Genomic DNA, 16,172 nt, shown 5'->3' on the forward strand with positions numbered 1-16,172 from the left:
GAGAAGTTGCAGAGGTTGGTTGATGAGTTTGGTAGGGTATGTCTGTACAAGAAGAAAATTAAAATTGAATATAGGAAAGAGTAAGGTGATGAGGATAACAAAAAAATTAGGTGACGAAAGATTGGATATCAGATTGGAGGGAGAGAGTATGGAGGAGGTGAATGTATTCAGATATTTAGGAATGGATGTGTCAGCAGATGGGTCTATGAAAGATGAGGTGAATCATAGAATTGATAAGGGGAAAAAGGTGAGTGGTGTACTTAGGAGTTTGTGGAGACAAAGAACTTTGTCCATGGAAGCAAAGAGGGGAATGTATGGGAATATAGTTATACGAACGCTCTCATATAGGTGTGAAACATGGGTGGTGAATGTTGCAACAAGGACAAGGCTGGAGACAGTAGAGATGTCATGTCTGAGAGCAATGTGTGATGTGAATATAATGCAAAGAATTCGTAGTTTGGAAATTAGGAAGAGGTGTGGGATTACCAAAACTATTATCTAGAGGGCTGAGGAGAGGTGGTTCGGACTTGTAGAGAAGATGGAAGGAAATAGAATGACTTTGAGAGTGTATATATCTGTAGTGGAGGGAAGGCAGGGTAGGGGGTCGGCCTAGGAAAGGTTGGAGGCAGGGGGTAAAAGAGGTTTTGCTTGCAAGGGGCTGGACTTCCAGCAAGCATACGTAACAGTGTTAGATAGGAGCGAATGGAGACAAATGGTTTTTAGGACTTGAAGTGCTATTGGAGTATGAGCAAGGTAACATGAACGGATTCAGGGAAATGGGCAGGCCGGACTTGATTCCTGGAGATGGGAAGTTCAGTGTCTGCACTCTGAAGGAGGGGTGTTAATGTTGCAGTTTTATAACTGTAGTGTAGGTGTGTATTGTGACCCCTGAATGGGTCACAATGTATATAATGTATATTACCTTTTCATATAATTTTATATTGCTTACATTTGCGATAATAACTAAATCGTAAATATATTGCTTTATATTATTATTTAACTTAGTTATATTATTAGGTAGGATGTAACATTTTTATATATTATTCAGTGCTCGTAGTTTGAGAGTGTTAAGTAGCAGACAGCATTGTCTAACTACTGTAATTATCACTCGTTGCTCGTTTCGCTGCCAGCTTCTCGGTGTTGCTGGGCAGCAGCAGCACGGAGCTATCACATGATCAAGGAGGGGGTATCACACCTCACCTGGAGTAGTCTGCCTGGGCTGCGTTGTCTCTTGTCGGTTGGACGTGCATCTAGCAAGAGGTCCCACACCTCTCTCTTGTGGGCTCTTGTTGGAAGATCATCTCTGTCGCTTTCTTGTTCTTGGTTCTGTGGAACTCTGTTCACAGAACATTGCCTAGACTTAGTGATTTTCGACGTTGTACTGAGGTTGTGTGTCGCATAGACACTGAGCAACTCAGATCCTGAGCTGTAGCTTCTGACCTAATTTGTACTGGTATCTGTGTAGTACTGTCACAGTCGGGGATTTTCTAATGCTGAACTTAGATTCAGTAGTATGGGAGTTTTGTGACTTTTGTGGAGGATCTGCTGATGGTCCCTACTTAGTGTCATTACATTATCTCCTTGTTCCTGATTCTGTGTCGCTGTTGCTTGTTATATTGCTGTTGTTTGGCTTATCAGTCGTTTTATTGTTCAAGCAAGCTGTTCTGATTGCCAGGTTGGTCAAGAAGTTAGTTTATGTGAGGACTTATAGTCAGTCACTAGTTAAATCTAGTAGATTCTTCAGACATAGCAAACTACTTAGAGCACTTACACACATACACACAAACTTACTTGTATATATCTGTACTATGTTATTAACCCTTTGAGGGTTTTGGTCGTACTAGTACGTCTTACGCGTAGGGGTTTTTGACGTACTAGTACTCATAAATTCTAGCGGCCTCAAATCTTGTGGGAGAAAGCTGGTAGGCCTTCATATCAAAGAATGGGTCTATGTGGTCAGTGTGCACAGTCTAAAAAAAATCCTGCAGCACACAGTGCATAATGAGAAAAAAAAAACTTTGACCATTTTTTTTTAATAAATCAGCGACTTTGCAGTGTATTTTCGTATGGTATTTATTGTTGTATTCTAGTTTTCTTGGTCTCATTTTATAGAATGGAAGATATATTATAGAAATTGAGATGATTTTGACTGGTTTTACAATGAAAGTTGCCTTGAAATTGAGCTCAAAGTAGCAGAAATGTTCGATTTTTACCAAAGTTCAAAAGTAAACAAATCGTGCCAAGCGTGCAATACAGGTCAACTGGTGAGTCTAATATTCTTTCACAAGTGCACCAATAATATTTATACCATTTTTTACACTAATGCAGTAGTCTGCATAACAGTAAATCTTATATTTTTTGTGAGAATAAAAATTCAAAGTGGAAAGCAAAAGAATATAAGAGGGGCCTTGAGACGTGACTAATGACTAGAGGAAATGTCATTTTAGTGCCAGGAATGTCTTTCTTGTTTATTCTGGACCCTATTCGGAAATTGGCATCTTTTGAAATTTGTGTGAAATTGGCAAAATTGCTAAATTCTGACCACTGTACTGGATAGTTGAATTTATAAATGGGTTGTTTCTTGCACCCATTCGATAGAAAAAATGGAGTTCTAGCGAAATATTCATGTTTTTTGTCGACTAGTACAGTGAAATTGGCCGAAAATGGGGCTCAAAGTGGGCAAAATCGCCGATGCGTAAACATCGCCGAGACCGCTAACTTTGCGAGAGCATAATTCCGTAAGTTTTCTATCAAATTTCAAACTTTTGATGTCTTTATGATCGGGAAAAGATTCTCTATCTTTTCATAAGAGAAAATAATTTTTTTTTTTTTTAAATTTGGCCGACCCTGAGAACGAGTTTCGGAGAGGGCCTGTCGACCCTCAAAGGGTTAAATGTTAACAATGTACCAGACGGTACTTAAAAGCCATGAAGATGTGATATGAGCCTTCTGCACAATACTACTGTACACAAGAGAAGTGTAGGAACTTGCATCCTATATTATATTCAATTGATTAATTTAATTTGATAATATATGCCTAGACAATTTTGTTATTAATAAACTTATTAAATTTCAATTTATTTAGTTAGTAGCCTACCAGTTGTAATCCTGAAGCACTATTGAATCTTACTAAATTCTAATGGATAATTGGACCAGGATACTGACTACTTGTTACAAAAACTATGTGGGTGTAAGTTTACTGAGTATACCAGGTGAAGTGTATGGTAGGGTTATTATTGAAAGAATTAGAGGCAACACAGAGAACAGGATTGCAGATTAGCAAGTTGGCTGTAGAATGGGTAGGGGATGTGTAGATCAAGTGTTTACATTGAAGTATATACAGTAGGGCCCTGCTTTACGGCATTTCGCTTTACGGCGTTCCGCTAATACGGTCATTTTAAATTATGACCAAAACTCGCTATACGGCTCCCCCCACCTGACTTTCTAATACGGTCACCGGGCCCCACCCGGTTTGTTTACATTGTCTGTGAGATCCGTAAGCACTAAGTCTCTCCATTATGTCTGGAAACTCCAAAATTTTAAGTGTTTTTAAAAGTTATTTCATATTTTTTTTTTTTATTTTTTTTTTATTATCACACTGGCCGATTCCCACCAAGGCAGGGTGGCCCGAAAAAGAAAAACTTTCACCATCTGTGGCATGCAAAGAGTACGTAACCTTTATTCGGCGCATGGACACACCCTCATTTACAGGCTATCTCCCCCAACCAGCGAACCAGGTTGCTAAGAGTTGGTGATGGGGCCCCATCGTTCAACTAGTGACCAGGTTCTAGCCAATAAGAAGGTGGGATTGGCAATCGCAGAGGTTATGTGGATACCGCTCTCCTGTCTGCCCTTGTCATTCCCATTCTAGAGCTGGTTGAAGCACGGTCTGCTATCTTGTGGCTTCTATTTCTGCTTTGCTTACCGTGGAGTGCACTATACTTATCACTGTACATAGTGTACATATTGCTGTTATAAATTGGTGAAGGATAATATAAGTCTAAACTTTTTCTACTGTGTTTATTTGCTCCCATTACACCTGGGATAACAGGCCTTTGAAATCCTAGGTTGTAATATGGGTAGCCTGTCCGAGAGCTGGAGCTGGACTTAGAGAAACGGTTGAGCTTAGGGTGAAGCTTGTAGCAGGAACATTGTGTAGCTTGCTGTCTCGCTTCGCTTTACAAATTTTGCGTGTCAGTTGCTTATGATCAGCCTTGCTATTGTGTGATCGTTCAACAGCTCGCTACTAGCTTGTTCAGTGTGCTCGCTTCGCTACGGTCAATCTTGTGTGCAGTCGGCTTTGCTTGTATGCGTATTCTGCAATCGTACTGTGCATAGCTAAGCGTGTTCTGCAAATTAACGTGTTACGTTGGGGTATTCGTACTGTGCATAGCGAATAACTTATGCCACCTAGACGAGTCAGACGCCTGGTGTCGGCATATACTTTGCATAACCTACCTAAATTGTCCCTACAGCGTTGTTGGCAAATTGCTCGTTCCATTGGCATTCCCTATAAACGCACTCTCACAGCTGCGCAACTGCGTTCACTTATTGCTGACAAACTTATTGAAGAAGAGATGGCACATCAAACTCCTCCCTCTACGGGAGCTGGGGCAAAAACTCTTATGTTCTCGCATGAGGAAGATGATACACCTACGGAGCAAAATGGTCAGTATAGTGCAGCTGGGTTGTCTCGAGGTGAATCAGCGTCGTTGGCACTTGAGCTGGCAAAAATCACGCTGGAGCAAACTAGGGAACAGAGAGCATTCGCAAGGGAAGAATTTGATAGGGAAAGAGAAAGGAGGCAGTTTTCGCATTCTGTAAACGATTTCAGTTTACAAAAAGCAGTACAGCTTGTTCCCCGCTTCAATGAGGCCGAACCAGAGCAATTTTTCGAAAGCTTCGAAAATCAGGCTCGAGCCTTGAGGTGGCCGGAACAGCACTGGGCAGCGTTGGTTCATACAGCATTATTGGGTAAGGCACAGGAATTTACGTCGGTATTAACTGACGCTGAATTCTCTGATTATAAAGTAGTGAAGACCACAGTGTTGGGAGCATATACATGTATCCCAGCTAAATATCGTAAGACCTTCAAATTGAACAGGCGGCAGCTTGGTCAATCCCTGGTGGACTTTGTGAGACAGCAAACCAAAGCTTTTACCAGCTGGTATAAAGCGAGTGGTGTCTCTAACTTTGAGGAGCTGGTGCAGCTTATTCTGATTGATAACCTGCTGGAGTCTGTGGGACCAGAGGTTCGTGTCTTTCTGCAGGATCGTGACTTAACCACTGCATTGGAGGCAGCCAGGTTGGCTGATACCTTCGAAACGAACCGCTCCTTGTCCGAGCGGTCCCGTCTCTCTTTTCAACAGTCTGGCGTGAGCAGAGATCGACAACATTGGAGAATGAAGTGCCAGCCGGAGGGAGAGCGTCTACGTCATCCAACCAAGTCACCTGGTGAGCCACGCTTCTCAACATATGGTCCCCCTGCGGAGAGGCAAACTACTTATGGAGCATCTCGACAACAATATCCAGAGAGGCACCAGCCAGAACGACACCACTTGCAACGTCATCAGGGAGTAAAGGGCAAGCCTGTCGTCTGCTTCAGGTGCAATAAAGTAGGTCACATCAGTTCCAACTGCCCCCAAAAACCTCAACCCATCGGGAAAATCTCTAATATCCCTAGTAACATGTCCCCTAGAGAAGTAGAAAAAGGTATGGCCCCTTATTATTGCGAAAGTCTTATTTCCCTTCAGGAAAACTCAGAACCAACTAAAGTAAATACCTTTAGAGATACTGGAGCATATTGCTCACTTGTCAGAGAAGGAATATTACCCCTTTCAGAGAATACTTCTTTGAATTCCTCAGTTTTATTGGAAGCATTTGGAGGAGCTATATATTCTGTTCCTTTGCATAAAATTTATGTACAGTGCAAATATTACACTGGGTACTTGACTGTAGGTGTCTCAAAAGGATTTCCCATGAAAAATGCCATGTTATTACTGGGTAATAACATTACTACTGTTAGTTCGTGTCCTGAACCTATAATGATTAATTCTTCTCCGGTGTTGGCCATAACTCGGGCAACATCCCAAGGGTTGTCTGGAGAGAATGTTGACCTATCCTTGGACGACTCCGATCTCGGAATAGCCACATTGTTTTACGAGGAAAACTGGCCAGAGCCTCGTAGATCAAGTGAACAGACCCCGATCAAGCCTTCCTATTCCCAGGTTGCAGGATTGCCAGATGTCTCTGTTTCCATGCCCGAGGGACTGTCCTTCCGGGAGGAACAACGAAAGGACCCTTCTTTAAAATTCGCTTTTGAGGCAGCCATGGGTAAATCCTCTTTGGGTCATCCAGTCAAGTATGAAGTTAAAAATGATTATTTGGTCTGCACTGAGACTGGTAAGGAGATAGAGGGCCGGCAATTATACGACAGGTTAGTGGTTCCAACCAAGTATAGACCTCAGATATTAAATATAGCTCATAATACGTCATTAGGAGGTCACTTAGGAATTACAAAAACCTTGTATAGAATCACAAAAGAATTTTATTGGCCAAAATTAAAGAAAGATGTGAAGAATCATATTAGGTGTTGCCGAGAATGTCAGCAAGTTGGAAAACCTGGACATTCCATTAAACCTGCACCTCTCCAACCCATACCTGCTGATGGAGAACCTTTTGCAGATTTAATTATAGATTGTGTAGGTCCACTACCTAAGTCAAAGTCTGGAAACCAGTATTTATTTACAATTATGGATAAAGTAACCAGATATCCTGAAGCAATCCCTATGCGTAGTATCAATACTAAAGCTATTCTCAAAGCTTTAACAAAATTCATTTCTTGTTTTGGCATTCCTAAAACTATACAAAGTGATCAAGGTACTAACTTCACTGCCAAAGCATTTAGGGAAGTATTAACTAGGTTAGGGATAATTCACAACTTATCCACTGCCTATCATCCTCAGTCCCAAGGCGCCTTGGAAAGATTCCACCAAACATTAAAAACAATGATGAGAAGTTTTTGCATGCACTTTCCGACAGATTGGGATGAATCTCTACCGTTGTTGCTGTTCTCAGTACGAGAGACGGTGCAAGAGTCTACAGGGTATAGTCCGTTTGAGCTGATCTTTGGGCACAATGTACGAGGTCCTCTTCGGGTGCTCAAAGAAGGATGGATGGGAGAAGACGTAAGCTCAGCACTCTACAACCCGTCTTCAAGGTTGCAGGTGGCACGTGAGTTAGCCAAGGCTAACCTAAAGACAGCTCAAAGTAAGATGAAACAGAGGTATGACAGAAGTGCACAATTCCGCTCCTTCCATCCAGGAGACAAGGTGTTGGTGCAGGAACCTATACCTGGCCACACCTTGAAAGCTAGATTTACGGGACCTATGCAGATAGTAAGTAGATTATCTGATTTAAATTATGTGGTAGCTCCCATTGATAAGACCTCAAAAACAAAAACTTACCACATTAATCAAATCAAGGCCTTTCATACACCAGATAAAGTCCCAGTAATGACTCTGTCCTCTACCTCTGAGGACGACTCTGACTCTTTGCACTCTATCTCTGAAATTAATACTAAACTTTCAAATTCTGTCCTCCTCAAGGATCCTAGCCCTTTAATGGATGGATTATCTGAAATACAAGCAACCAATTTAACTGAGCTTCTACAGTCATATCCTAATATTTTTTCGGATGTGCCGAAAAAATGTACGTTAGGTTACCATGATGTAGATGTGGGAAAATCTAAACCAATTAAACTCTCCCCCTACAGAGCTAATCCTGAAAAGCAAAGGCTACTTCAGCAGGAAGTAGACTTCTTGTTAGAACATGGTTTAGTGGAGGAGTCATCTAGTCCATGGGCTTCACCGTGCATCCTAGTAAAAAAGGCTGATGGAGGGTTTCGTATGTGCACAGACTACCGTAAAGTGAACGAGGTCACAATTACAGATGCTTACCCTCTTCCTCGTCTGGATGACGTAATTGACTTTGTGGGTAAGGCTACTTTTGTGTCCAAATTAGATCTCCTTAAAGGTTACTATCAGGTACCTTTGACAGATAAGGCGAAGGAAATCTCTGCCTTCGTAATTCCAGGAGGTCATTATCAGTATACAGTTACCCCCTTCGGAATGAAAAATTCCCCCTCTTCATTCCAGAAACTCATCCATCAGGCTATTAAAGGACTTGAAGGCACGGCAGCATACCTAGATGATATTGTTGTGGTGTCTGATACTTGGGATCAACACCTACTTAGACTTAAAGCTCTGTTTGAGACCTTTAAGAATTCCCAATTAACAGTTAATTTATCTAAATCTTCCTTTGGCCAGGCCACTGTCACTTTTCTAGGCCATGAAGTAGGTAGTGGTAATGTTGCACCTAAACTTGCTAAAGTTCTTTCGATTAAAGAATATCCAGTTCCTCATGATAGGAAATCTCTTCAACGTTTCCTAGGCATGATCGGATTTTACAGAAGATTCTGTAAGAATTTCTCAGATATTGTAGCCCCTCTTACCTCTCTTACCAGTCATAAAGTTCCCTTTATTTGGACTTCAGATTGTAACACTGCTTTTAATAAAGCAAAAAGATTATTGTGCTCTGCACCCATTCTCCTGTCTCCAGACTTCTCCAAACCTTTTTCATTACAGGTTGATGCTTGTGAGTCTGGGGTTGGGGCGGTACTATTACAAATCGGGAACAAGGAGCTGCAGCCAATCGCATACTTTTCAGCCAAGTTCCAGCCACATCAGAGAGCTTACTCTACCATTGAAAAAGAAGCCCTCGCGCTGGTACTGGCTTTGGAGCATTTCGATGTTTATGTGGGCCAGACATCGCAGGTGGTCACAGTCTACAGTGATCACAACCCGTTAGTCTATCTCCAAGCCATGAAGAATCACAACACAAGGCTTATGCGTTGGACGCTCAGGCTGCAGCCCTACAACATAAAAATTAAATATATTGCCGGCAAAGAAAATGTGTTGGCAGACTCTTTGTCAAGAGTCTAGTTTAATATTTTATTTAGGTTAGGATGTATTTGTGGTAACCCCCTTTCAAGCTCTTTTTTTTATCCCCTGATGTGGGGTTTTTTTTTAGTGAGGGGATACGGGCTACCGTCCGCTTGTATCTTGGACCTATGTTGGCCTATCTGACTGCTGTCTCGCTCTGAGTTTAGGGTTTGGCTTTTGGTCACTAGGAAAGCTGAGCTCTATCTAAGAGTTGGATGGTGGAGAGGATAGGCGGTCCCATTATTTTGTGCCATGGCGGCACGGTTACCACTGGGAGGTGGCAGCCTAATCCTGAGCCTTCTCGGGGGTGGGGGTGTGGCATGCAAAGAGTACGTAACCTTTATTCGGCGCATGGACACACCCTCATTTACAGGCTATCTCCCCCAACCAGCGAACCAGGTTGCTAAGAGTTGGTGATGGGGCCCCATCGTTCAACTAGTGACCAGGTTCTAGCCAATAAGAAGGTGGGATTGGCAATCGCAGAGGTTATGTGGATACCGCTCTCCTGTCTGCCCTTGTCATTCCCATTCTAGAGCTGGTTGAAGCACGGTCTGCTATCTTGTGGCTTCTATTTCTGCTTTGCTTACCGTGGAGTGCACTATACTTATTACTGTACATAGTGTACATATTGCTGTTATAAATTGGTGAAGGATAATATAAGTCTAAACTTTTTCTACTGTGTTTATTTGCTCCCATTACACCTGGGATAACAGGCCTTTGAAATCCTAGGTTGTAATACGAACCACCTCAACAACCCTTCCTCAGCCCTCTGGACAACAGTTTTGGTAATCCCGCACCTCCTCCTAACTTCCAAACTACGAATTCTCTGCATTATGTTCACACCACACATTGCCCTCAGACATGACATCTCCACTGCCTCCAGCCTTCTCCTCGCTGCAACATTCATCACCCACGCTTCACACCCATATAAGAGCGTTGGTAAAACTATACTCTCATACATTCCCCTCTTTGCCTCCAAGGACAAAGTTCTTGTCTCCACAGACTCCTAAGTGCACCACTCACTCTTTTTCCCTCATCAATTCTATGATTCACCTCATCTTTCATAGACCCATCTGCTGACACGTCCACTCCCAAATATCTGAATACGTTCACCTCCTCCATACTCTCTCCCTCCAATCTGATATTCAATCTTTCATCACCTAATCTTTTTGTTATCCTCATAACCTTACTCTTTCCTGTATTCACCTTTAATTTTCTTCTTTTGCACACCCTACCAAATTCATCCACCAATCTCTGCAACTTCTCTTCAGAATCTCCCAAGAGCACAGTGTCATCAGCAAAGAGCAACTGTGACAACTCCCACTTTGTGTGTGATTCTTTATCTTTTAACTCCACGCCTCTTGCCAAGACCCTCGCATTTACTTCTCTTACAACCCCATCTATTTCATATTATATATATACTCTGATAATTATACTTATGTATACCTGTACTTAAATAAACTTACATACTGTGCTGGCATGCAGGTACACATTAAAATCAGTAAGAGTGTTTTATGCCTCCAGACGTCATATTAGTAATGATAATAATAATCACGGAGTCTCATTTAAATGTCGTATATTACGTTAATGTACACATTTTCATTAATCCATCTATGATATTTTTTTCAAAATTATATAATAAACACGATGCATAACATATAAATATGATAAATACACCCCACAGTTGAATAAATATACATAAATATGAGATGTGGTAGCCAGATAACTTGTACAAGTGATGCCAAGAATAACATTTTCTCTAATCAAACATAAGAGAAAATGTGTTACTGGGGGTAACTGTAGAAAATTATTCCTTTTGTATGTATGTAAGTAAGTTTATTCAGGTATGCACAAATACAGTTACATAGATTATCATACATAATAGCATATGTGTAGAGAACCTAGGATAACCCAAAAAAGTCAGAGTGACTTATTTCCATTGCCTTCACTCAGAGCGTCATTTCTTCTCAAAATGATGTTACATGAGAATGGGAGTGGTGTTCTTCATTTATTCTACCATATCAATGTAGAGACAACCTGTACACAATGTAACTTGTACACAAACCAGACGTGTACACTTTGTTTACAAAACTTACCTTCGCCTGGTTTGTTTACATAACTCGGCGCCTGTCCTCTCTCATGCACTCATTCTTTCTCTCTCATTTATTCGTTTTATCTCATTTACTTACTCCTGACCCTACATTAAGACTACAAATATTTTAAGGTAAGTAATGAGTGAACTGTATATACATTTTATTGCTCTGGGATGCTTAAATATCATAGAGATATATGTGTGGGTGGAATGGCCTGGTATGGTAGCCCGGCTGACTACCATACATACCACACTTGATTTTTTACAATAAACACTACTCATCTCACCCTAGATTAAGACTACAAATATTTTAAGGTAAATAATGAGTAAACTATATATGCATTTTATCGCTCTGGGATGCTTAAATGTAATAGAATATTATGTGTAGGTGGGGTGGCCTGGTATGGTAGCCTGGCTGACTACCATACATACCACACTTGATTTCTTACAATAAGTACTACTTGTCTCACCCTAGATTAAGACTATAAATATTTTAAGGTAAGTAATGAGTGCACTATATGTGTATTGTACTTTTTTGTGTTTTTTGATGCCTAGTTCTATTGCTAACTTAATATATGTTAGTGTAAACTTGTTATCTAGTATTTGTATGCATTTATAAGTGGAAGAAAAGGGTGTTCCACTTTATGGCGATTTCCGCTTTACGGCGGTAGCCTGGAACCTAACCTGCCGTATAAGTGGGGCCCTACTGTATGTGAACCATATTTAGATAAAGGTAGGGAAGTTTTCATTGCATTTATGGATTTAGATAAGTCGTATGATAGAGTGGATAGGGGAGCAATGTGGCAGATGTTGCTAGTGTGAATAGGTATTAAGTTACCAAATGCTGTTAAGAGTTTTTATGAAGAGAGTGAGGCTCAGGTTATAGTGTGTAGAAAAGAGGGAGACTACTTCCCGGTAAAAACAGGTCTTAAATGGGGATGTGTGATGTCACCATGGTGGTTAAACATATTCATAGATGGGATTGTAAAATAAGTAAATGCTAGGGTGCTGGGGAGAGGGGTGGGATTAAATTATGGGGAATCAAATACAAAATAGGAGTTGACAGTTACTTTTTGCTGATAATATTGTGCTCTTGGGGGATTGTAAAGAAAAGTTGCATAGGTTAGTGGACAAGTTTGGGAGGGTGTGTAAAGGTAGAAAGTTGAAAGTGAATATAGATAAGAGTAAGGTGATGAAGGTATCAGATGGTTTAGATAAAGAAAAATTGGATGACTCAAGAAATCGTAATGACACGATTGCAAACAAACCATACCACGGGTGGGATTAGAACCTGCAATCAGAGAGTCTCTAAACTTCAGGGAGTATGGAAGAAGTGAATGTTTTCAGATATTTGGGAGTTGACTTGTCAGCGGATGAGTTTATGAAGGATGAAGTTAACTATAGAATTGATGAAGGAAAAAAGGTGAGTGGTGCATTGAGGTATCTGTGGAAACAGAGAACTTCATCAGTGGAGGCGAAAAAGGGAATGTATGAGTGTAAAGTGGTACCAACTCACTTACATTGGTGTGAAGCATGGATTGTAAATGCTGCAGTGAGGAGGTGACTGGAGGCAGTGGAGATGTTGTGTCCAAGGCCAATGTGTGGTGTAAGTATTATGCAGAGAATTCGTAATGTGGAGATTAGGAGGAAGTGTGGAGTTACTAAAAGTATTAGTCAGAGGGCTGAAGAGGGGCTGTTGAAGTGGTTTGGTCATTTAGAAAGAATGGAACAAAGTAGGATGACGTGGAGAGCGTATAAATCTATAAGGGGCAAGTAGGCAGAGTAGGGGGTCATCCCTGAGGTGGTTGGAGGGAGGGGGTAAAGGAGGTTTTGTGGGAGAGGGGCTTGGATTTTCGGCAAGCATATGTGAGCGTGTTAGATAGGAGTGAATGAAGACAGATGGTTTTTGGGACCTGATGAGCTGTTGGAGTGTGAGCAGGGTAATATTTTGTGAAGTGAGTCAGGGAAACCAGTTAGCTGGACTTGAGTCCTGGAAATGGGAAGTTCAGTGCCTGCATTCTGAAGGAGGGGTTTGGGATATTGGCAGTTTGGAGGGACGTCTAAGCTGTTGTATCCAAGCGCCTCTGCAAAGACAGTGCATAAGTGATGGTGAAAATGGTGAATGATGATGAAAGTTTTTTTTTCTTTCTTTTTGCGGTTTTCTTTCTTTTTGGGTCACCCTGCCTTAGTGGGAAATGGCCGACTTGTTAAAAAATAGGAGTAAAGAAATTAGAAGATGGTTTGGTGGCATGAAAAGCATAATTCAAAGAATAAAGAATTGTTGAGGTGGTTTAGTCATTTAGAAAGGATGGAGGAGGATCAGTCAACTAAGAGGGTGTACAAATGATGGGTGGGTGGAAGAAGAGTATGGGTTGTTCTAAGAAGGGTCAATGTTACGGAGGTGTAGGAAGTTTTGAGTGGTATGGGCTTTAGCAGTCAGCAGGTAAATGTTGGCCTGTTAAATCTGAGTGAGTAGGGAAAAGCATTTTCTCAAATTTGACTTGCTGTTTAAATGTGATCAAAGTAACATTTACTAAGAAACTCATTTGAACCAGTTTACCAGACTTGTATTCTGGAGGTGGAAGAAAGAGTGCCTGTGCTCTTAAGAGATGGGTGGGTTGTTGCAGTTCTGAGGGTCATTTGAACTGTGATGTTTGTGTACTTCTGACAAGATGGGTGATGGTAAATGTATTTTTCCTTTTCTTTGGGTCAGTCTTCCTTCACGGAAGATGTCTGATGCAATAATAACAACTATACTGTACAGCTTACTACAGTAGCAGTACATACAGTACATTTGTGCTTATAATATGGTGCATTAATCAGTTTTCTCTTTATCAGGGTAAAGCAGTGAGTAGCATTCTTCACAAGGATGTTGAGAGTCAGAGAGAAGAGATGCTGGACCATGACACTACTGAGACATCATTAATGACTTTTATGCAGTTTAATGCAGCATCTGTAAAAAACCATCAACTAACAGTTAGAGAGATGTTTGCTAAACACCTGCTGCAGATACACGGTCTTAGTGTCGATAAAGTCCTGCCGATTGTTGATCAGGTAATGTGATGCATGATTTGTTATTAAACTGAAGAAAAAAGGTACATAGTATGACCTTTTAAATGAAAACAAAATACAGTAGGGCCCCGCTTTACGGCATTCCGCTAATACAGGCATTTTAAATTATGACCATAACTCTCTATACTGCTCCCCCCACCTTACGTTCTAATACGGTCACCGCGGGTCACCCGGTTTGTTTACATTCTCTGTGAGCACTACTCTCAGTTATGTTTGGAAACTTTCAAAAATTTCAAGTGTTAAAAAGTTATTTCATATTTTATATATACAGTACTTCTTTCTTTCAACGCACCGGCCGTATCCCACCGAGGCAGGGTGGCCCAAAAAGAAAAACAAAAGTTTCTCTTTTTAAATTTAGTAATTTATATGGGAGAAGGGGTTTCTGGCCACTTGCTCCCGGCATTTTAGTCGCCTCTTACAACACGTATGGCTTACAGACGAAGAATTCTGTTCCACTTCCCCATGGAGATAAGAGGAAATAAACAAGAACAAGAACTAGAAAGAAAATAGAAGAAAACCCAGAGGGGTGTATATATGTATGCTTGTATATGTATGTGTAGTGTGACCTAAGTGTAAGTAGAAGTAGCAAGACATACCTGAAATCTTGCATGTTTATGAGACAGACAAATGACACCAGTAATCCTACCATCATGTAAAACAATTACAGGTTTTTGTTGTACACTCACTTGGCAGGACGGTAGTACCTCCCTGGGCGGTTGCTGTTTACCAACCTACTACCTAGGTTTTTATATATACAGTGGACCCCCGCATACCGTTGGCCTTACATAACGTTAAATCCGCATACTGATACATTTTATCACTAAAATTTTGCCTCGCATACCGCTAAAAAACCCGCTCAATGCTATTCGTCCGAGACGCGTCTATGTGAGGACTGAGCCAGCCTCACATGTTCCGCCGGTGGCATTGTTTACAAGCCAGCCTCCGCGGTAACATCCAAGCATACAATCGTAACATTTCGTATTATTACAGTGTTTTTGGTGATTTTATCTGCAAAATAAGTGACCATGGGCCCCAAGAAAGCTTCTAGTGCCAACCCTGTGGTAAAAAGGGTGAGAAATATTATCGAAATACTGTGGTACCATGGTCAACTGCTGATGCTGCTGCTGCTGTAGCACTGTCAGCTGCTGCTGCTGCTGTACCACCATCAGCTGCTGCTGCTGCTGCTGTTGTAGTACCGTCTGCTGATGCTGCTGCTGTAGTACCGTCTGCTGCTGCTGTAGCATCGTCTGCTGCTGCTGTAGCATCGTCTGCTGCTGCTGTAGCATCGTCTGCTGCTGCTGTAGCACTGTCAGCTGCTGCTGCTGCTGCACTGTCAGCTGCTGCTGCAGCACTGTCAGCTGCTGCTGCAGCACCATCAGCTGCTGCTGCTGCTGTACCACCATCAGCTGCTGCTGCTGTTGTAGTACCGTCTACTGCTGCTGTAGCATTGTCTGCTGCTGCTGTAGCACTGTCAGCTGCTGCTGTAGCACCGTCAGTTGCTGCTGCTGTTGTACCACCATCAGCTGCTGCTGCTGCTGCTGCTGTTGTAGTACCATCTGCTGCTGCTGCTGCTGCTGTAGTACCGTCTGCTGCTGCTGTAGCATCGTCTGCTGCTGCTGTAGCATCGTCTGCTGCTGCTGTAGCACTGTCAGCTGCTGCTGCTGCTGCACTGTCAGCTGCTGCTGCAGCACTGTCAGCTGCTGCTGCAGCACCATCAGCTGCTGCTGCTGCTGTACCACCATCAGCTGCTGCTGCTGTTGTAGTACCGTCTACTGCTGCTGTAGCATTGTCTGCTGCTGCTGTAGCACTGTCAGCTGCTGCTGTAGCACTGTCAGCTGCTGGTGCTGCTGTAGCACTGTCAGCTGCTGCTGCTGTACCACCGTCAGCTGCTGCTGCTGTAGTACCGTCTGCTGCTGCTGCTGCTGTAGTACCGTCTGCTGCTGCTGCTGCTGTAGTACCGTCTGCTGCTGTAGCATCGTCTGCTGCTGCTGTAGCATCGTCTGCTG

The 16,172-nt window shown here is 42.1% G+C and overlaps 2 protein-coding genes and 1 long non-coding RNA gene across 5 annotated transcripts in view; 2 read left to right on the forward strand and 1 right to left on the reverse strand.

Moving 5' to 3' along the window:
• mus81 (mus81 structure-specific endonuclease subunit) overlaps positions 1-16,172 on the forward strand; it is a 355,921-nt gene that overhangs the window by 284,035 nt on the left and 55,714 nt on the right. For both annotated transcript variants that reach the window (XM_070083779.1, XM_070083780.1), the window contains one exon: positions 13,933-14,148. In XM_070083779.1, coding sequence (XP_069939880.1) covers positions 13,933-14,148 — 216 coding nt within the window. The remainder of the gene's footprint in view (positions 1-13,932; positions 14,149-16,172) is intronic.
• Positions 1-16,172, reverse strand: part of LOC138852519 (uncharacterized) — a 389,852-nt gene that overhangs the window by 256,204 nt on the left and 117,476 nt on the right. The window lies entirely within an intron of this gene.
• Positions 1-16,172, forward strand: part of LOC128688062 (intraflagellar transport protein 74 homolog) — a 694,157-nt gene that overhangs the window by 151,719 nt on the left and 526,266 nt on the right. The window lies entirely within an intron of this gene.

Source organism: Cherax quadricarinatus, chromosome 10 (assembly GCF_038502225.1).
Source record: "Cherax quadricarinatus isolate ZL_2023a chromosome 10, ASM3850222v1, whole genome shotgun sequence".
Taxonomy (NCBI): domain Eukaryota; kingdom Metazoa; phylum Arthropoda; class Malacostraca; order Decapoda; family Parastacidae; genus Cherax; species Cherax quadricarinatus.